General features: G+C 36.4%; 2 protein-coding genes across 5 annotated transcripts; both read right to left on the reverse strand.

Annotated features, from left to right (window-relative positions):
- Positions 1-1880: 1880 nt before the first annotated feature.
- kif23 (kinesin family member 23) lies at positions 1881-11781 on the reverse strand. 4 transcript variants are annotated; one of them, XR_013798509.1, is made up of 24 exons: positions 11614-11730; positions 11227-11293; positions 11019-11147; positions 10506-10611; positions 10081-10217; positions 9863-9975; positions 9608-9775; positions 7759-7871; positions 7547-7668; positions 6703-6805; positions 6528-6607; positions 6327-6446; positions 6088-6247; positions 5779-5940; positions 5530-5696; positions 4846-5019; positions 4561-4743; positions 3991-4319; positions 3595-3690; positions 3259-3492; positions 3089-3177; positions 2914-2992; positions 2464-2534; positions 1887-2372 (listed from the first exon to the last, which is right to left on the reverse strand). XR_013798509.1 is itself a non-coding variant. In XM_079620450.1 (23 exons), exons 1-23 carry the CDS (start codon positions 11625-11627, stop codon positions 2357-2359), a joined length of 2907 nt encoding a protein of 968 aa, XP_079476576.1. In that variant the 5' UTR covers positions 11628-11730; the 3' UTR covers positions 1882-2356. The 4 variants fall into 4 exon arrangements, 2 of the variants coding, with proteins under 2 accessions (XP_079476577.1, XP_079476576.1); XR_013798508.1 differs by lacking the exon at positions 3595-3690 and having other exon boundaries at positions 1882-2372; XM_079620450.1 differs by lacking the exon at positions 3595-3690 and having other exon boundaries at positions 1882-2372; positions 4020-4319.
- Positions 11782-12277: 496 nt separating this feature from the next.
- paqr5a (progestin and adipoQ receptor family member Va) lies at positions 12278-17211 on the reverse strand. The gene is made up of 9 exons (XM_079621185.1): positions 17032-17211; positions 15619-15845; positions 15332-15459; positions 14418-14623; positions 14160-14286; positions 13978-14022; positions 13792-13888; positions 13507-13651; positions 12278-13379 (listed from the first exon to the last, which is right to left on the reverse strand). Exons 2-9 carry the CDS (start codon positions 15670-15672, stop codon positions 13153-13155), a joined length of 1029 nt encoding a protein of 342 aa, XP_079477311.1. The 5' UTR covers positions 15673-15845; positions 17032-17211; the 3' UTR covers positions 12278-13152.
- Between the last annotated feature and the right edge of the window lie 529 nt (positions 17212-17740).

Raw genomic sequence — 17740 nt, forward strand, 5'->3', positions numbered from 1 at the left:
TTGCATAATAGGGGCCCTCTAATATTTTGAGAACAAGACTGGTTTTATTCTAAGCTGAAAGAGAAATCCCAGACAGAAAGACAAGGCGGATTCAGTTACAACGTTTGTTTTTTCCTCAAAGCAGAAAAAAACCTTTGTCCACAAACCTCATTTCAGCTTGCTGTGGGAATGAGTGGTAGAATACGAAATTCTTTCGAAATTAAATGGGCAGTTTTGGCCTTGTAAGCAATCTTTTTAATCAAAAGGTAAATCCAGGAAGGAAGTTGAAATATTGGGAAAATATTTTGGAGGAAGTTTGCCTCATTTGAAATGGAATGTCTGGGCTCCAAACTCTTTAGACATGGTCCACTTCAGGTACTTGAGCAGAATTGCTACCGCTCCGACCTCCTTGACCTGTAAACATAGGCACACTTTTTTGTCCTGATACAAAATTGCTTCCACTCAAAGCAGCAAACACTCAATCACCTGCAAACATCTTAATTCTAACCAAAAAATAAAATTACAAACATGCAGGATGGCCGTGTAGTCTTACATTTTGGAAAGGAAAGCATGAAAAGCATCATCTAATGTAATCGATATTTTACATAGATAGCAATTTATTTCAACGCTCTGTCCTGGTGTATGAAGTAAACTGTTGAACTCTCAGGAAAAAACAACCATCATAAAGATGTGTAGAAATGTTTGTGTTCGTACCATATGTGTGAACAGTTTCAGATTATATTATGGTAATACGTTTTATTTAGATCCAATATCTTTGTTAGACTGAGTCTGTATTAAATATTTAATTGAAAACAGAAGCATTTTGTTGGTGTCAAAATGGGAGAAAGTGGTCAAATCAAGTGCTAAGCTTTTTGAACCGGTTTTATCTTCTGTCATTGTCACTTTTCGTAATGTACAAACAACAGCAGTGCATATTTCAGTTCGACGCATGACATTGGCACATTTACTTCCGGCCTGTGTGAATAAGAGGCTTTTAACGCATTTCAGTGATGCCAAATCAGATTTGATGCGTTAAGTAAATACAATTTCATAATCTAGTGCATAATCATAATTTTTTTAGACTGGATTTCAGAAACGTATTTACATGACATGGATGTTGTGCTCACTAAAGGCAGAGCAAACTGAAATATATTTTTTGAGCAGAATATAACCGCACAGACATTCAATATTTGTCCATTGATATTCTAATTGATTTAGTGCAGAAATATGCGTATATTCTTAATGTGACAATCACTACAACAAGATAATACAAAGCATGTCAAGCATTGGTTTCTGTAGGTCAAAGAAAATTAGTTGGCTTTTTAAATAAAGGTTTAAAACTAGGCCCTGTGAACATAGGGAAAAAAACTCTTAAACAAATTTTTCTAACAGCCACTACTCAAATGCATGACTGTAAAATGTTTTTCCCCCTGAAAAGTTAAACATTGAATCTACATCTCAAATTATATATTGTTTATTAATATTTTATTGAAATGACAAAGCCAAACACTTTGGCCAGAAGGGGAGAGACAGAAAAAAACACTATTGCTAAGGCTAATGTCTCTTAGGATTTTAACTTTCAAATAATCTTACATAATCTGAAAAATATATATATAAAAACAATGCATTCTGATATTTTCCTTGATTTTTCACTTTTCTTCACATCTCTCATACTTCATCTTAAAGTATCCATTGACTACGGTACATGAAAATAAATCGCCTTACTGTAGGAATTGAAACTGCGGTCCTCAATATTTTAAACACTACTGCCATCTACTGATTTCTTACAGAATCATATCAATTGCTCTTCATAGCTGAGAACTACATGACAAACAGGGGGGGGGGGGGGGGGAAGGTAAAAGGAATAGACAAATGTGTAAAATTAACCACTATAAATCAAATAAGTATATCATGTGCAGTTTATTAACAGTTGTGTCTGCAGCAATATCATACAAATGAAACTACATGGAAAGCGCACTTTTGCAAGATGCTGCCTAGTGAAGTCATCAGAATGACTCTTACTAAAGGACTTATAGAAGACCAGCAAACGGTTTGTCCTAACTGTCAAATTTCAAGAGTATAAAATAACAGACATAAAATACATGCATATAGCTAATGTGCTTATAGACAGTTAGAAAACAAAACATTTGTAACACTTTTTTTTTGTTTTGTTTTAAAAACCACCCAGACCCACACTTACACCCAGGTAGAAAACGCAGTACAAAATCAGCTTTGGTGAACTTGTGTAGTCTTCTATAAAAAGATTCTTTACATAAAAAGCATTTAAAAAAAAAAAAAAGTTAAATATTATAAAGTGAATTTGCTATTGCACACCGTGAGGAGAGGCTTCGGCTGTGATGGCAATGCGAGAGCAGTCTCAAGGCTTTCTGCGTCTATGAAACAAAGGGGATAAGTCCTCAGTTTTTAAAGTCACTTTTTACCTGTGACAAAAAAAATAAAATGATACACAAATAGAGAGCTTACTTTGTATATCCGTGATGCTGGTATCCAGGTCCCAAGTTTGAGCCAGCTCTCATCTCCAGAGCCACAGAGCACTAGAGTAAAGTCAATGGATAGATCAGGATTATTTGTCATTTAAAATATAGAAACATATGCATGCACACACATTCAAAAAAGGATGCATTAAATTGATCAAAAGTGACAGTAAAGACATTAATGTTAACAATATTGATAAGAAATGTTTCTTGAGCATCAGAACAGCATATAATGATTTCTGAAGGATCATGTGACACTGAAGACTGGAGTAATGATGCTGAATTCAGCCGTGTCACAGGAATATACTTTTTTTATATAATGTATATATATATATATATCAAGGTTTTAAATACCAAAAAGTAACCATTGACCTTTAAATGTGGGCATTTAAGTGTCAGTGTGCACATTTAGCTAGTTGACACCAGAATATTTCTTTACCCTCGTCTCCACATCAGTCCAGTCTCCCTCCATAGGCTCACCATCCTGGCCTGACTCTGATGATCGCCTCTTACGGCTACTATTTAAACAAAACAAAACCAATACAGAGCATTTACACAGAGGCCTACAAGTTATGCACATGACCACTAAAGCATTCAAACTTGGCAACAATCACCTGGCCACAACAGGGTTTTCCTGCTTGAGCGTTTCGATGTCTGTGAATTGGACAGCCTGTCCTCCACCTCTAGTTCTGAACACTTCACCCTGATAAAGAGCAAAGGATTTTAATTTCAGCAGACCAACACCAGACCAGACTGAGCAAGACCACCAGAAAAAGGAAGCTACCTTGATTAGCTTGGTCTGAATCTCCCCATCCGAGGCCAACTCCTGGTGCGTCAAAACGTACTTGTCACACTTGGACAGAGCTTTCTCATTAGGAGCGTTTACTTTGATGGCATTGGGGAGGTTTAACTGGAGAACTGTATCCAGGTCCACATTACTGGTGGGTTTATGATCAACCCACCTCTCCCCACCTGCGGAGTGCGAGCGTCTGTGTAGAGGCCGAACCGGCGGCGCAGTCTATTCGATTAAAACAAACACAGTAAGACAAATAGAAAACAGACCACAAGCATGCTGAAGCGTTAGTGTGTTAGTGAATTTCTAAGCACAAACTAAACGTACCAAGCGGTTAGGAAGGGGAAAAAAGCTGGAGATTAGAGTGGGACGCTTTTATCTTCAAAGAAAAAAAATCTGCTTTTCAGTCTGCAGATATTAAATCTTTAAAAAAAAAAAGTTTGCATTTTCAGCTTCAACAACTTGTGATCATAATCTCTCTTAAGTGTATGAAGAGCAACTAAATAGTATTGTAAGTAACGGATGACATTTAGAAGATGAAAACTCAAATTTATTCATCTAAAAGTGCAAAACAAAGCCATTACATGGTTAAAATAAGCAGCACATAATACCTTATAATTTTACATTCAGATCTTCTGGATAATATTTGGAGCAGCTTAAAAACAGATCAAAAGGTCTACATTAAGCTACAATGTCTATATTAGTGTCTCGTTGAAGCTTTACCTACAACTACAGCAAGATACTCCACTGACCCAGTGATCCGTTTCCTCTAGGTCTACATCTGCAGGCTGGACGGGCACCTCTCTGGCCCAACACCTGCCTCTTCTCCTGCTAAGACTGTCGGGAAGGCCCTGAGCTCTCTTCCTACTGTCTGGAGGCGACTGGCTACCCTGCCTGCGAGACTGCGGGACTCCCTGCTCCCACTCAGAGATGCAGGAAGCCACTGACACACTGCCTTGTCTGAGGAAGTGAGGATCTGGCCTGACCGTCTGAGAGAAGTTATATATAGGCTCCAAGGAGGAGAGGGATGACTGCGAACCATTGTAGGGAGACTGAAAGTGACATGATTAGTTCACACATGGTTTGCATGCAATAAACACCAGTACATTAAAAGCAACATTTACAGCATTAAAAAGGGGTGGGGAATCTGTGAAGGTGCACAGGGTAATTATACACACACACACACACAGCACAGCAGACCATGCATGGACAAATAAAGATGATGTTTGTGGATTAGGTTAGGCATAGTTTTCAGGGTCAGGCGGTCTAGAAACGCAAGTCAGTTAAACGTACAGGAGCGGGTGACGGGGAGGCGGATCTCTTGGGGGGCACTTTGTCCTTTTCTCTGGAGGGCCGCTGTGGCTGCCGGTTCTCTGTCTTCCCCTCCGTCACAATGGCTTTGAGTTGTTTGAGTTTCTCATCCTTCACCCACAGCTTATTCTGCATCTCCAGCTGCTTGGCATTGACCCGCCTCTCCTGCAGAGAACAAACCATGCATGTATTACACCAACAAATTAAATTATAGTCTTTCCCAAAACAAACTAATTTGAAATATATGGTCTATGGAAAGCTACTCACACATTCCTTCTCCCACTTGAGCTTGGCGTCAGTGACGATGCCCTGCATACGTGACTCCATGCGTCTCTTTTCAGACATTTCCCTTTGAAGCCTCTGTTCTCTGCTCTCCAATTCGTGCTGTAGAGATCGCTTGTCCTCCTCATAGATGTTGGTAGTTTTCTGCAGGATGTCAATCTGCACAGAAAAGCATTGCAGATGCATTAAAGCTGCCATATTCAACACTTATTAGGTCATGTTTGTTGCAACAAATAGTAATCATTTCAACCATAATTATCATAGCCTAGTTTGTACTGTGAAATGTCAGTTAAATCTACTGTGTACACTACAGTTCAAAAGTTTGGGTTTATAAGATTAATTTTTTTGGGCAAAAAGACTCATGCTCACCAAAACTGCACTTATTTGATCAAATACAATAAATATTAGTAATACTTTATAGGTATGAAACTGCTTCAGTCTTTTCAACCACATATTGCCTCTGACCTAGAGAGAGCAGTTGTCGAGTAAACGAGTGACTGATTCGCCGGTGTCTATTAAACCTGTGACATTGTCATTTAGGAATGAGATCATTTGGATGTTTGAATTGAGATCTTTTAACGATTAATTGTGCAGCACTATGTCACTACGCAATATTTAGAAAAATATTGCACTTAATGTTTTATCCTGACTCAATGATAGTGCAAATACCTTGTACTCCAGCATCTTAGATTTCTTTTCCAGACGATCAATCTCGTTCTTCTGGTTCTGTATCATTTTATCCTTTTCCCCAAGCTTGCCACGCTGCTCATGGATGAAGTTCTCCTTGGAGACAATGTTGCCGTCCTGCTCTTGAAGCACAGACTTCAGCATGTTGGCTGAAACAAAATCATGGCCAGAAATTAACAAAACAAAATTGTGCATGAAGGACAATATAAACTGCTCTGAATGATATTTTACCTGTTTTATTGTACTCCTCTATCATCATCTGTCGAACCCTGTGTCTCTTCTCCAGGGCCTCGATGAGTCTGGGTAGAGTGACGTCATCATTAGGGCCAGAAAGCTCACAGGGAGGAAGTGGAGGAAAGGACTGAAGTAGCTGGTTTAATATAGTTGGAAACTCTGTAAAAGCACATCACATATTGTAACATTAACAGTAACATTTAACAGAGTCATTAGCCTGCATTCTAAAGAAACAGCACATTTGAGATGACGTTAACATGTTACATTCTCAAATAATGTGCAAGTTCACACACACACAAAAAATACCTCCATCTACAGGACCACCACGTTCCTCCAGTCTGCGAGTCAGCTCGTCTTTGAAGGCTTGGTTCCTCTGTCGGCGACCAGCAGTGAAGCCACAGATGGGCCTGTCAACAGGCCGGGCCACTTCCACTTCCTGAGTCATCTCAGCAAAGCGCATCACCAGCTGCACACAGATGAGAAGCCCAAATGTCACAGTACAAGTAGTATAAATCAAGAGGAACAACTCGGTTGATATTGCTTACCAATGTCTCCTCATAATCATCAGCTTTTGGATTTACACACACGACCATCCTCACTTTGCCTTCACCATCAAAGTAGTTTTTGAATAGATGGGTCACTTTAGAGTCTCTGTATGGAACCATCTGAGGACAGAAGTCAAGAGTGCCTTGATGTTGCTGAATTGAGACATTAAATCAAATGGTCAGTTGAAATCTTCCACATACCTTGTTCGTGCCACACATCTGGTTCTCCCTCAGTACCTCAATACACGTGCGCAAAGTCATTAAAGATTGATTTATGTTGCCTGTGAAAGGTAAAAAAAAAAAAACATATGGTCTTTATATAAAACACCTCTGAAATTCTAAAGTCTATGTTTAGATCTTTGTGCCATTGGCGGACCTGCTTCACGGAGACGACTGCCCTCTGCTCGAGTTCTGCTAGTGCGTTCACTGCCAGCCAGATCCACCAGACACAACTGGCTCACGTTCACCTGATTCTTATCCTAAAAAAAAGAGAGAAAAAAGATCACTTTAATTTATATTAGGTCAGTGGTACCACTATCACAATTCAGAGCCCAAGTTTGGCATCTTCACATGTAGGGCCAAAACATCACATTTGAAGGGTTACACACACACATAAAAACCAAGCAAACCGAAAGAAAGAAAAACGCAATTAATATTATACAAGATTAACATTTTAAATCAAATTAAAACCTTATTTGGTTTGAGCTTCTGCAAGAACTAATGAGGCCTTTGAAGCATCAGAGTTTTGGTGGAATGTCCAATTTAAAGATGAAAGTCCTATGTTTTTTTGGGAGGAACTATTCTTTTAACATTTCACATAACCCATTTAAAAGCTTTATCTGACTTGTCTCAGCTTTGACAATGTGAAATTACCAACAAATATCAGGTTCTCAGAGGGTTGTGTCAAAAGATATTACTGCGTTTAAAATGAAGGTGAAACTGCTGGTCATTAGTTGATCACTAGGGGGTGTTAAAATTCCTACAGACATCACATTCAGTAAACCTGCATAAAGATCAGGAACACTAAAAAAAACTATATAATTTGCATGCTTTATTTATAATGGGGTAAAAACATAAAGGTTCACTTGTTCACATTTATCTGAACAACAACATTAGGTACCTAGCAGTTAACAGAGCTATATTAAAAATAATTTGTAACTAGCCGTTTCTTGCAAAAAGGATAAAAACAAAAAACTTTAAATCATTAGAATTAAACTGACCTGAAGCACATTGTCTCCATCTGCATCCAGAGGTGCTTGTGCCAATTTAACAATGAACACACTATGAGAGCGGCTGGACTCACGGTTCAATTGCGTGTTTGCAATCCTGCGCTTCTTCTGACCTGTTTAGAAAACAGAAGTGCTCATACAATAGCTCTGCGTACTAACCACAAACAAATAATTTGAAAAAGCTAACATCTACATCAATTTACCTCTCCAAAAGACTTCAAAAGCTTCCTCAGTTGACTTGACCTCAACCTCGGTGCACCCAGCCACATACATGTTGTGATTTTGATCTTCACGCAGTATTTTGGATTGGGGCGGTCTGAAATGTGAAAAAGCATGAGATCACTTCTGTAACCATAGAGTAGAATAAAATTATACAGCCATGTTGCAATGAAGAGCAGTTTCTGCATGGTTGTCTACCGGCAAGGAAAACAGACAGCCAAGAAAAAAGCTTTTATACTGGCACAAATAAATCCAGATTTTTTACTCACATCTGACAGGTCAGAATTTGTTGCACACATGTAAACAAATCAAAACTGATCCTAGCATCTTCCAAATGTGGTTTTAAATCAGATACATATCTGATATCTGGACATCCGACCTGCGTCTAAATACGTATATATATTGGATTCCAAGCCACCACAAGGCGAGGGCGACACCTTTGACCACAAAGATAGCTTTTTAATGTCGTATCATGAAGCAGATGTGCCTGTTTTAGCCGGTTTTTTTATGGAGGTGCAAACTTTATAAAAGGAAAGAAATTGTGCGCTCACAAACATTCAGGAGCTGGTTTACAACTAATAACTAATTAAACCAGCAAGCTTCGCTATTTGGCTACTCGCTCGCTCTCATTAATTCATAAAAAAAATTATTTTTAAACAGTGCTACTTTTTCACTTCAGAATTCTTATCTAATGAGCCATAGATAAAACTAAAATTAGTTATTTTCCTATAAATATCCGCTCGGTCAGATTTTGCGCTGCAAAACATCCATGACAGGGGTTATCTTGTATTTGCTAGCAAATAATCATGGCCACCCAAAATGAATTAAATAATTTAAATAAAAAATAGTGATCAACAATCATTTTGGGCGGGAATTAGTGTAAACACAGATATCGGATACCAGTCCTGTCTAAAGTAAATGTAAACAGACGGGCCCAAAAAACCTGGATATGGTCAAAAGATCAGATCTGAGCATTAGAACATGTAGTGTAAACGCAGCCACAGAGACCATAAAAGCAATTGAAAGCAAAGACAGGACATGCAGAACAGCTACACAAAGGAAAGAAAATCCTTAAAGGCAGCAAGTCCATCTATAAATGGATTTCACTGGCCACGTACATGAACTCAGTGTTGTTTCTCAAAGGTGTGCCTGTACCATTCCACCTAATGAAAAAACAAAATACATTTATCTATAAACTAAGCTCACTGATATTACTAACTATAACTTTTTTTTTTTATCCAATTAAACTAAACAGAAACACTCTTGGGGTTGGTTACAAAATTTACCAAGCATTGTCAATTAAACATTTAAATTAAGTAAATATTGCCTAAAATAATTGTTTTTTTTTATCATACTGACAAATATACAGTGAAATGGTAATATTTAATTGTTTTATTTTAAAAAAAAATGTAGCAACTATTTTTCTCTCTTCAGTGTCAAAACACCTCTAATAGATGATTTGGTTCTCAAGAAACATTATTTTATCCTCATCTTTAAAACTGTTGTGGTGCTTAATATGTTTGTGGAAACTTTTTTTCCAGGATACTTAGATAAATATAAAGTAGTGAAATGCCAATCTTTTATAACATTATGACTACCTGTACTGTATTTTTATATCATTAATGCAGCCATGCTGAATAAATGTATTAGTTTACTATGTATTAAATACCGGTATTAAAAAACATGATTCCAAACTTTTGAACTGTACTGCATAAAATAAGTGTTTTCTAAAGTACACAGATGACATGCACCACACAAAGACAGTGAATGAGAAATGAAAAAAAATAATAATAATTTCAATTTACCACTAAATACCAAACTTAGCAAGCTTACTTGGGCTTTATTGGGTCAAAAGGAGTCTCCTCCAGGAGATCATAGATGTAGTTGTTGTAAATCTCAATGTAAGACACAAAGACACTATAGCTGCTGTCCTCATCCACCCCATCTGCTCGACAAGCATCCTCTGGGCTGATCATGTCAGCAAACTCAGGGTCAATTCGCCTACAAAACAAGAACACCCGATAAATGTACTGCGTTTCGTTTAAATCAGATTAGGTTCTTTTGTAACCGATTTCAAGCGGAAATAACCTTGTAGTTGGGGTCTTCGGTACAGTTGACTGACTGTCTCGCTTCTGTCGGTCCAAGAGAGCATCTACCTGATTCTGCACCTCCATGCCATTTTTATCATCAGGCTTGAAAACCTAATGAGGGAAAGATCAAGATAGCTCAAAGTTGGAAAATTTACTTATGCTCTTTTATTCTGTTATGCAAGAATAAAAGAAAAGTAAATTGATGAAATCGCTCACATATCTCTTGGCCTGGTAGGGGCCAATGCTGTTGAAGATCATGTCAAGTGAACGTGGAAGCAGCCCACCTAGACCCGGTGAGCCAGTCATTGTATGAGTTTTACCACTGCCGGTGACACCGTAGGTGAACAACAGACCTAGTTTAAAAAGAAGAAAACTGCTGTCAGTCTTACCACAGACCAAGCGTAAGGCTAGTTCAAGACTAAAAAGCATGTTTGAGCCATTTTAACTGAAAGCAACTTGCACTGGCATCTCTTAAAATATGTTTCAAGATGCACACAAGCATTTTTTTTTTCTACGGCATGTTTATGAAAGCTACTTAAATTCCCTGATTAAACTAAGGCCTAATCCAGCTTAATCTAAGCCCTGTCTGTGAAACCAAGCCATAGTGTTTTTACATAAAATGTCCAGAAGAGCATATTTACCATTTTTACAGTGAATAAGGTCTTCCACCAGAGGTTTAGCAACATCTTCAAATAATTCCCTCTGTGTGGTTTTAATTCCAAACACTTTTTTGAAGGAATATTGTGTCTGAAACAGAAGTGATTAGTTGACTTCAGTAGTCCAACAAAGCCTGACTAGTGCCATAAGCTTAAAAAAAATATATATATGTTCATGCAACAAAATTATACAACAAAGTTTTGAAAAAGAGAGAAAGCAGTTCATTGAAAAGATGAGACTCAAAAGACTTGGAAAAAGCACACTTTGTACAGACCACGTTTATGGTGTTTTTACTGTCATTTTACAAGCTTGACAAACCTAGTACTCATTTTTATTATATAGAAAAAGTTAACCATTACATGCATCAAAAATCCCTTTGTGTTGCACAGAATAAATAGTCATACAGTATTGGAGAGATGTAGCGGAGTAAGGGTGAACTAATCCTAATTCACAAAAAGATCAGATACATTTTTTTAATAATTCTCGAGGGCACTCACCTCTTTGAATTCACCATTCCTATTGGCTTTGAGCCCATCAGGGGCATGTAACTGAATGGTGGTGTTGCTTATAACCTCAATACAGCATTCCTCATCATCTGCACCCAGTGGACGCGCGCGACAATACACCTGCCAACACACAGATCGAATATTAATACGTTTGTCGTGATTTTGATTATCTTAATGTGAGCAACAAGCTACAACATACTCCAACAGGGTCCTTCTGGTTGTTGGAAGTCTTTTTTGGAGGAGGGCGGCGGGGGGTCTTGCCCTTCCTGTTACAAATGCAAAAATTCAGACGTCATTCAGTCAGCAAATAACTTTAGTTCAAGCAAAAGGAGTCTGGCTTTGGTTGAAAGAGAAATTACGCGGGATTATGAACTGATCCAAAGTACAAACACTGGTAATGACGCTAAATAAACGAGCCGTGAGCGAGTTAACGTTACATTAACGTTAGTTAACTAATGTCTGCCAAACCCCACCTAACGTCTTTCTTGCGAGACCATAATCTCAGTTCTTTGTAAACAAACGGAACTTGAATAACTCGTTATCAGTTTAATATAACTAAAGTACAAAATATAAATAAGACACTTACGCTTGCCTGATCATGTTGAGGTGTTTTAATTCAATTCCACGACGCCGTTGCCTTCTTGTCCGTATACAACATTCGAAGTTCAAACGTTCCCTCTCTGCGTCTGGAAACTGTTTTTTCAAATGTGACCAATCAGCGCATCAGAAGAGCGGATATCCCGCGTTAAGCCCCACCTCTACTGTTGACAATATCCGGTTTTATCCAGAACCTAAAACAAGGTTGTTTTATTGATTAATTTGTATTAGTGTATTATGTGAATGTTTAATTGTGATGACAAATGTGGAAACTTATTTTAGCTTTGTATTTATAATAGTATGCTATGCCAATGTAACCTGTTACTAAAAGTGAAGTTCATGCTTTTGCTTCAAGGACCGCAATGGAAACAAGTTTTTAACTTTATTGTGCTATCCTTGACAAATGAGTGTATTTCACTACCTTTTTTTTTTTTTTTTTTTTTTTTCTTAATAAAATAAAATCAAACGCGAGTAGATTTTCTGCCGAAAAACAACTAATATCTGCACATTGAAAAAAATATGTATAAATGGTATTAATATAAAAATATAAAACGATATATGTATATAATAAACTATATTTAGGAGAAACTAAAAATAGACCAAAAAAAAAAGAAGGTATATTTACCCCCAAAAAAATTATAGGTTTGTTTGTTAAGTGTTTCAAATATCAGGGCTATTTACATGGCAAACACCGGGTCAATATCACAATCCATAAAATGTTAATTATTATATAAAACATTTCAAAACATAGGACAGACATTGACATAAGATAGAACATTTAGATACATTTGGGTGATACATTCTGAAATATTCCATTCAAACATGTTCCTGCATAAAAGCGTTTTCTTTAAAGTATCATATAAAATTACAGTCCAGCAAACTATTAACAATCAAAGTAACTTAACACGAGAGACATAAAAGGAGGAAATTCACCTATCAATATAAACTCATTGCAAGTCTTGAGTGACCCAGTCGGCACGTAGTGAAGATGACTTGATCATGTCGTGATTTGAATTTATGAAAGACATCTTTTTATACTGGGGTTTATTTCATAGTTTATTATTTTTATATTCGTCCCATTCCTTCCGCCACTTGTTAGTGATGTACAAGCTAATTAATGATCAGAAGTCAGGTGGTAAATCAGTTTTATTAAAAAACAAGAAAACAAGATTTATTTATAAGTAATATATATTTTTACAGTGTTCAAAAAGGCTGATTATAAAAATGCACTTGTATATAAACAATGATAATAAGTCTGATTAATGTGCTTCAAAAAAAATGTAAATATGCTTAGAAATTGTATAAATGTTAACGAATTAAAGTAAAGAAAAACATTGATCAAACATACAACCTAATCATAAAATATACAGTCTTATACTCTTCCAGATTAAATAAAATCTTTTCAGGCTGTTCATAAAATTGCTTCTTTTGAACAGTCATACAATATATAAATATATTTGACTCAGTTTTAAGGAAACTAACATGGCTGCCCGCGAGTAACCTTATCAATTGTCACATTTCAAACTAACTAGTTCTTCACACCTCTGGTGGAGAAAAGTGCCAGACTAAAAACATATATTATACAAAGCCCGCTGACCACACTAAAGATTGCGGCTCCCGCAGTGTTTGAAAGGGTGATTGGTGTCAAATGAGCAAGAAGCCACTGCTTCCGTGCAGCCATGTCCAGTTCATTAGCAGTCATCTGGAAATACGTCCCAATAATAGCGAACACGTGGAAGAGCTGATGACTGTGACCTGTGAAGGATGCATAAAAAAAACAACGTTTATAATTAGTAGAGTTTACTGTTGTTCGCCACTACAATTATACCATCTGAATGTATGATGCTTAGTTTAGAGGAAATGTAAGGATCTGTTATTGTACCTATGTAGTCAAAACTTCCAGGAGCCAACCGTTCAGGCAGGTGTGTGGCAAAAAGAAAGCCAGTGAAGAGAGCCAATGACGTGTGCTGATAGTGAACCGTATTGGCCTCATTAACAGTGCAACCCTCACCAGTACACACAAAGATCTACAAAAGGAGGCCAAAAGTCCAAACAAAGGCACTTTACATGAATTCATTTTTGTTCAATTTCTCAATCAATACAAATACAACCAAAACAAAAAGTTAAGTTGTTCCACATTTTTTTAGAAATTATCCAAAACACTTACTCTATAAAACAGAGGGATGTTGTCAAAGAGATATGGATAAAGAAAGGCGATTATCCTTAGACGTTTACAGAGCTTCTGATCTTTTCCCGCAGAATACCTAAAAGAGAATAGTAATTGTTTATTTGCTGACAATTATTATTTTTTTACAATCAAATATGCCAAGGTAAGAATGCAAAGAGGAATTACCTTTTAATGCTGTGATAATTATACTGAAAAAATGGTAAACCAAGTCTTAAAACAAAAGAAATAAAATGTTTAGTCTTGGCATTTTAGCACAATATTTACTTTCAGGAAAATGTATATTTGCAAAATGTAAATTCACAAAGCAGGTTTGAAATATTTCTGGTTTTATTGATTCCTTATCCTACCTTGAGTAGCAGGCCAGTGCAGTAGAGATCACAGAGTTGACAACAGCTATAGGAACATAATATTCATGAAATGTGCTATTAACCCATTTATCTGGAAATGAGTAAGAAGAGTAGGCGATGGCAGAACCTGTTGATGATCAAGTTAAAAAAAAAAAAAAAAAAAAAAAAAAGGAAATGAAGGAAAGATAATGAAGACAAAAATATTAAAGAAGCGGAAACTGCATTTTACTCAATAGTTCTGTTGTATTTTCTACATACCAAGGCTGTAGAAGCTGAGTGCTCCATAATCAAAGAAGAAGCAGATGTGCCTGGCCCGTTCTGACATGGTACTGAAGGTATGAGCACAGCTGGAAGCGAGTGGGTACACACAACATGACAGCAGGAACACCAGCGAGGGCCAGGTGAACGGATCCTGCCAGTCATCCTGCACCAGCATCACCGTCAGCAGTTTCCATAAGAAGAACCTTGCATAACAAAAACACTCATTACTTGACAATCTAAAATCGCAAGCAGGCATCAAAGACGTGGTGTAGCAGTAGTCTGAATGCTCTTGCAATAAAAAGGCTAAACGCCACCCAATATTACACACACACAGATATGTATATTCGCTGTTTGGATTTAAATAGGCAAATGGTTAGGAGTTAATGATTGGATCATTATTGCAGTGATTATTATGTTTCTAGCATGTTTTACATTTGGCAAGAGTTCTTCTAACACTAACTGATTGTGTTGTTTTTCATTTCTGAAACAACCATGTAGGAAGACACATCATGGTCAGATCTTGACCAAAAATGTACAGTATGCACCTTTTGATTGAAATGAATGTTGTGATGTAATTTTCATCAAGACCAACATCAATATTTGGTCAAGATCTTGAATTGACAATGCAAGAGTCGAGCACTCTGTAAAGTCTCCTCCTGCACATCCCAAATACATTCAATGAATTTACATAACATAACACTGCAATAATGATCCAGTCATCGACTCTTAACCATTTGCAAATGCTTGCTTATTTCTTAAGTGTAAGCATTTGCATTATATATATTATGCAAATAGTTTGAATTATAAATGAATGTGGCAACAATTAAGTTGATCTTACAGGAAAAATTCTCAATTTTAACATGAGCAAATGTAAACATATACACAACGATGAATACTGAAACTGAATTTACCATGTAGGCAGAAAATGAGTCCAAATATTGAGAGTTTCATTTGTTAGTTGGAAAAGACTAAGCACACACTCTTTGGCAGAGCTGCATGGATGGCGATACCCTGAAATGATGCCATCCTCATGGAAGACCTAAAATGAAACATATTTATTAACTGACATTTTCATTTATCAAGTTAATGTATCTGCTTTAATAGTTATGACTGACATGATAAATCAACTCAACCAGTGTACAACAAATTCAAAACAATGATATTTCTTGCAAAGTAACATCAGCACTGAAAACCTTACTTTTGGAACTTGGTTGATGGTGAACACTTGAGGTAGCTTGATGAGATTGAGCATAGTAGAGGAAGGCTCCAGCAATTACAAGATGGAGAGACCAGCTGCCATCTACAGAGCTTCTTGATTCCCTGTGATTGCTTTAGAAGTCTTCTCTTTAGTGTTCCCCTCGATTACAGGATCTCACAGTCCAGTACCCATCTCAGGATGTTTCTATAAAACCTCCCCAAGTGCACCTATGGGAGTTAATAATATCAAGATGACGTTTTGGATCTATAAATCTTTCATACATAAAGCTGTTATCTGGAAAAACGCATCAAAACAACACATCACATATTAAAATGTAAAAATGTGTTGCTGTCTAATCAACCACTTGTGTTTTAGGATAGAGACAAACTAAATGTCTACTATAGCCTAGCCTTTTACAAACCTGTTATGAGCAGCAGTGCAATAGATAGGGTTATCAAACTCTAGTCATAAACCTTGTGGCTGCAAATTTACCTTCTTGAATAAACACAAATTTAATCATTAAACCCCTATTATTCTCATATTTATACTGCTACCTGAAAATCACCATACCTCAAGTACAAAAAAGTTAGTAGATCATTAACTTAAAGACTGAAGAGAGAAAAAAGCACTTGTCTTTGCTCTTTGAATATACAGCAACACTTTTTTTTGTTAGGTATTAAAATCTTCAATTGATTAAATATTGTTTAACATACATTAGAGGGATGTGTAAAATACAAAAAAAATAACATATGACTGGTGTATCAGAGCTCATATTTTGGGAATATATAGCATAGAATACACAAATACAAGGGTCCTAAATCTTTGTAACAATAACAACAATTACTAAAATACTTAAATGGAAAGGTAACAAGTAGAATGTGTAACTCATTACACAGTATCTGCATTGCATTGTGCAGTATCATTAATAAATGTTAAACAACGAGATACATTTTTTGAATTTGGCAACAATAGCTTTGACACAAAAAAGTCAAAGCACACAAGCTCATCCCCTGAGGGGAAAAATAATCCAAAATTCAACTAAGCATAGGCTATAATAATTACAAGGTGGACCGTGGAAGTAGATTTAGTAATCAAATATTGATTTTGATTGTCGATTTGATAAGTGTATACATCAAAAATATGAGGACACTTGTTTAGCACTAATCCATAACATCACATCAAATCGCTCATAATGAACAACACGTGGCACGAGTTCACACTGAAAATGCCAGTCAAAATTCTTCTTGAATTAATTATTTTGCCCTACAAACTGTTGTAAAATATAAAGACTGCAAAGGAATTAAATACTCCATTACATATTATAAAGAAAATAGCTCACTTTTTATTTCTGAAAAGACAGTAGCTTTCATCAATAAATTAACGTAGCTCAAGTCTGTTCTTTGTCACACTTACCGTCAGATGTAGATGTGTTTTCGACGTTCAGTGTGAGAACTGAATAAACAACAAACCGTGAATGTTTGATCTTTTTTCCCCTCCTGACAATGAGTAGCGAGTGGGAGGACAACATGCCTTTCTTTGTTTTCGTTGTCAGCTGTAGGTCCATGGGCTTCTGTGATTGGCCAACACACACAGACTGAACTCGCCGTATCCAAGACGCTAAAATAAAATCTCCCACTGCAAAAGCACAACGCGACGCCCACCAAAGTGGTCTAGATCTTAGTTTTTTTTTTTTTTTTGGAAATTGATCTACATTTTTATATATATTTATTTATTTTTGTTTGTTAATGTAATTTATGTATTTTTGATGTCCCAAAAATCGCAAACCTCATATAAAAATTTATGGAAATTAAAATGTATTATTTATATTTTGTATTAAAATATCTTTTGTGTTCGACAGAAGAAAGAACTCATACAGTTTGGAACGACTTGAGGGTAAGTAATGATGACATAATCACTCACTAGAATTAACAATATTTTTGTTTCCTAAATAGCAAAGGTGCAATGTTTTTATGATTTTTCTTCTGCTGTAAGTTTGAATATCTTTAAAAAAGAGATAATTGAATAGAAATATAATCATAAAAATGAATGTACATGATTTACTCAGGCTTATGAATACTTTCCGACATTTGGCGCCATCTAGTGGATAAATTCTGTATCGCGC

Source organism: Phoxinus phoxinus (assembly GCF_949152265.1).
Source record: "Phoxinus phoxinus genome assembly, chromosome: 8".
NCBI classification, from domain to species: Eukaryota; Metazoa; Chordata; class Actinopteri; order Cypriniformes; family Leuciscidae; genus Phoxinus; species Phoxinus phoxinus.

Bases quoted from the DNA above. Each gene is read 5' to 3' on its own strand.
- paqr5a (XM_079621185.1), bottom strand. From the start codon at position 15,672: ATGCTCAATCTCATCAAGCTACCTCAAGTGTTCACCATCAACCAAGTT. The intron at 15,460-15,618 runs GTAAGGTTTTCA...GTTTCATTTTAG, and splicing joins CCATCAACCAAGTTCCAAAA to GTCTTCCATGAGGATGGCAT. The intron at 13,652-13,791 runs GTAAGTGTTTTG...CTCCTTTTGTAG, and splicing joins ACATCCCTCTGTTTTATAGA to ATCTTTGTGTGTACTGGTGA.
- kif23 (XM_079620450.1), bottom strand. The intron at 10,612-11,018 runs GTGAGTGCCCTC...CTTCTGTTTCAG, and splicing joins GGAATGGTGAATTCAAAGAG to ACACAATATTCCTTCAAAAA. The intron at 7,872-9,607 runs GTAAGCTTGCTA...TTCACATTTCAG, and splicing joins TTTGACCCAATAAAGCCCAA to ACCGCCCCAATCCAAAATAC.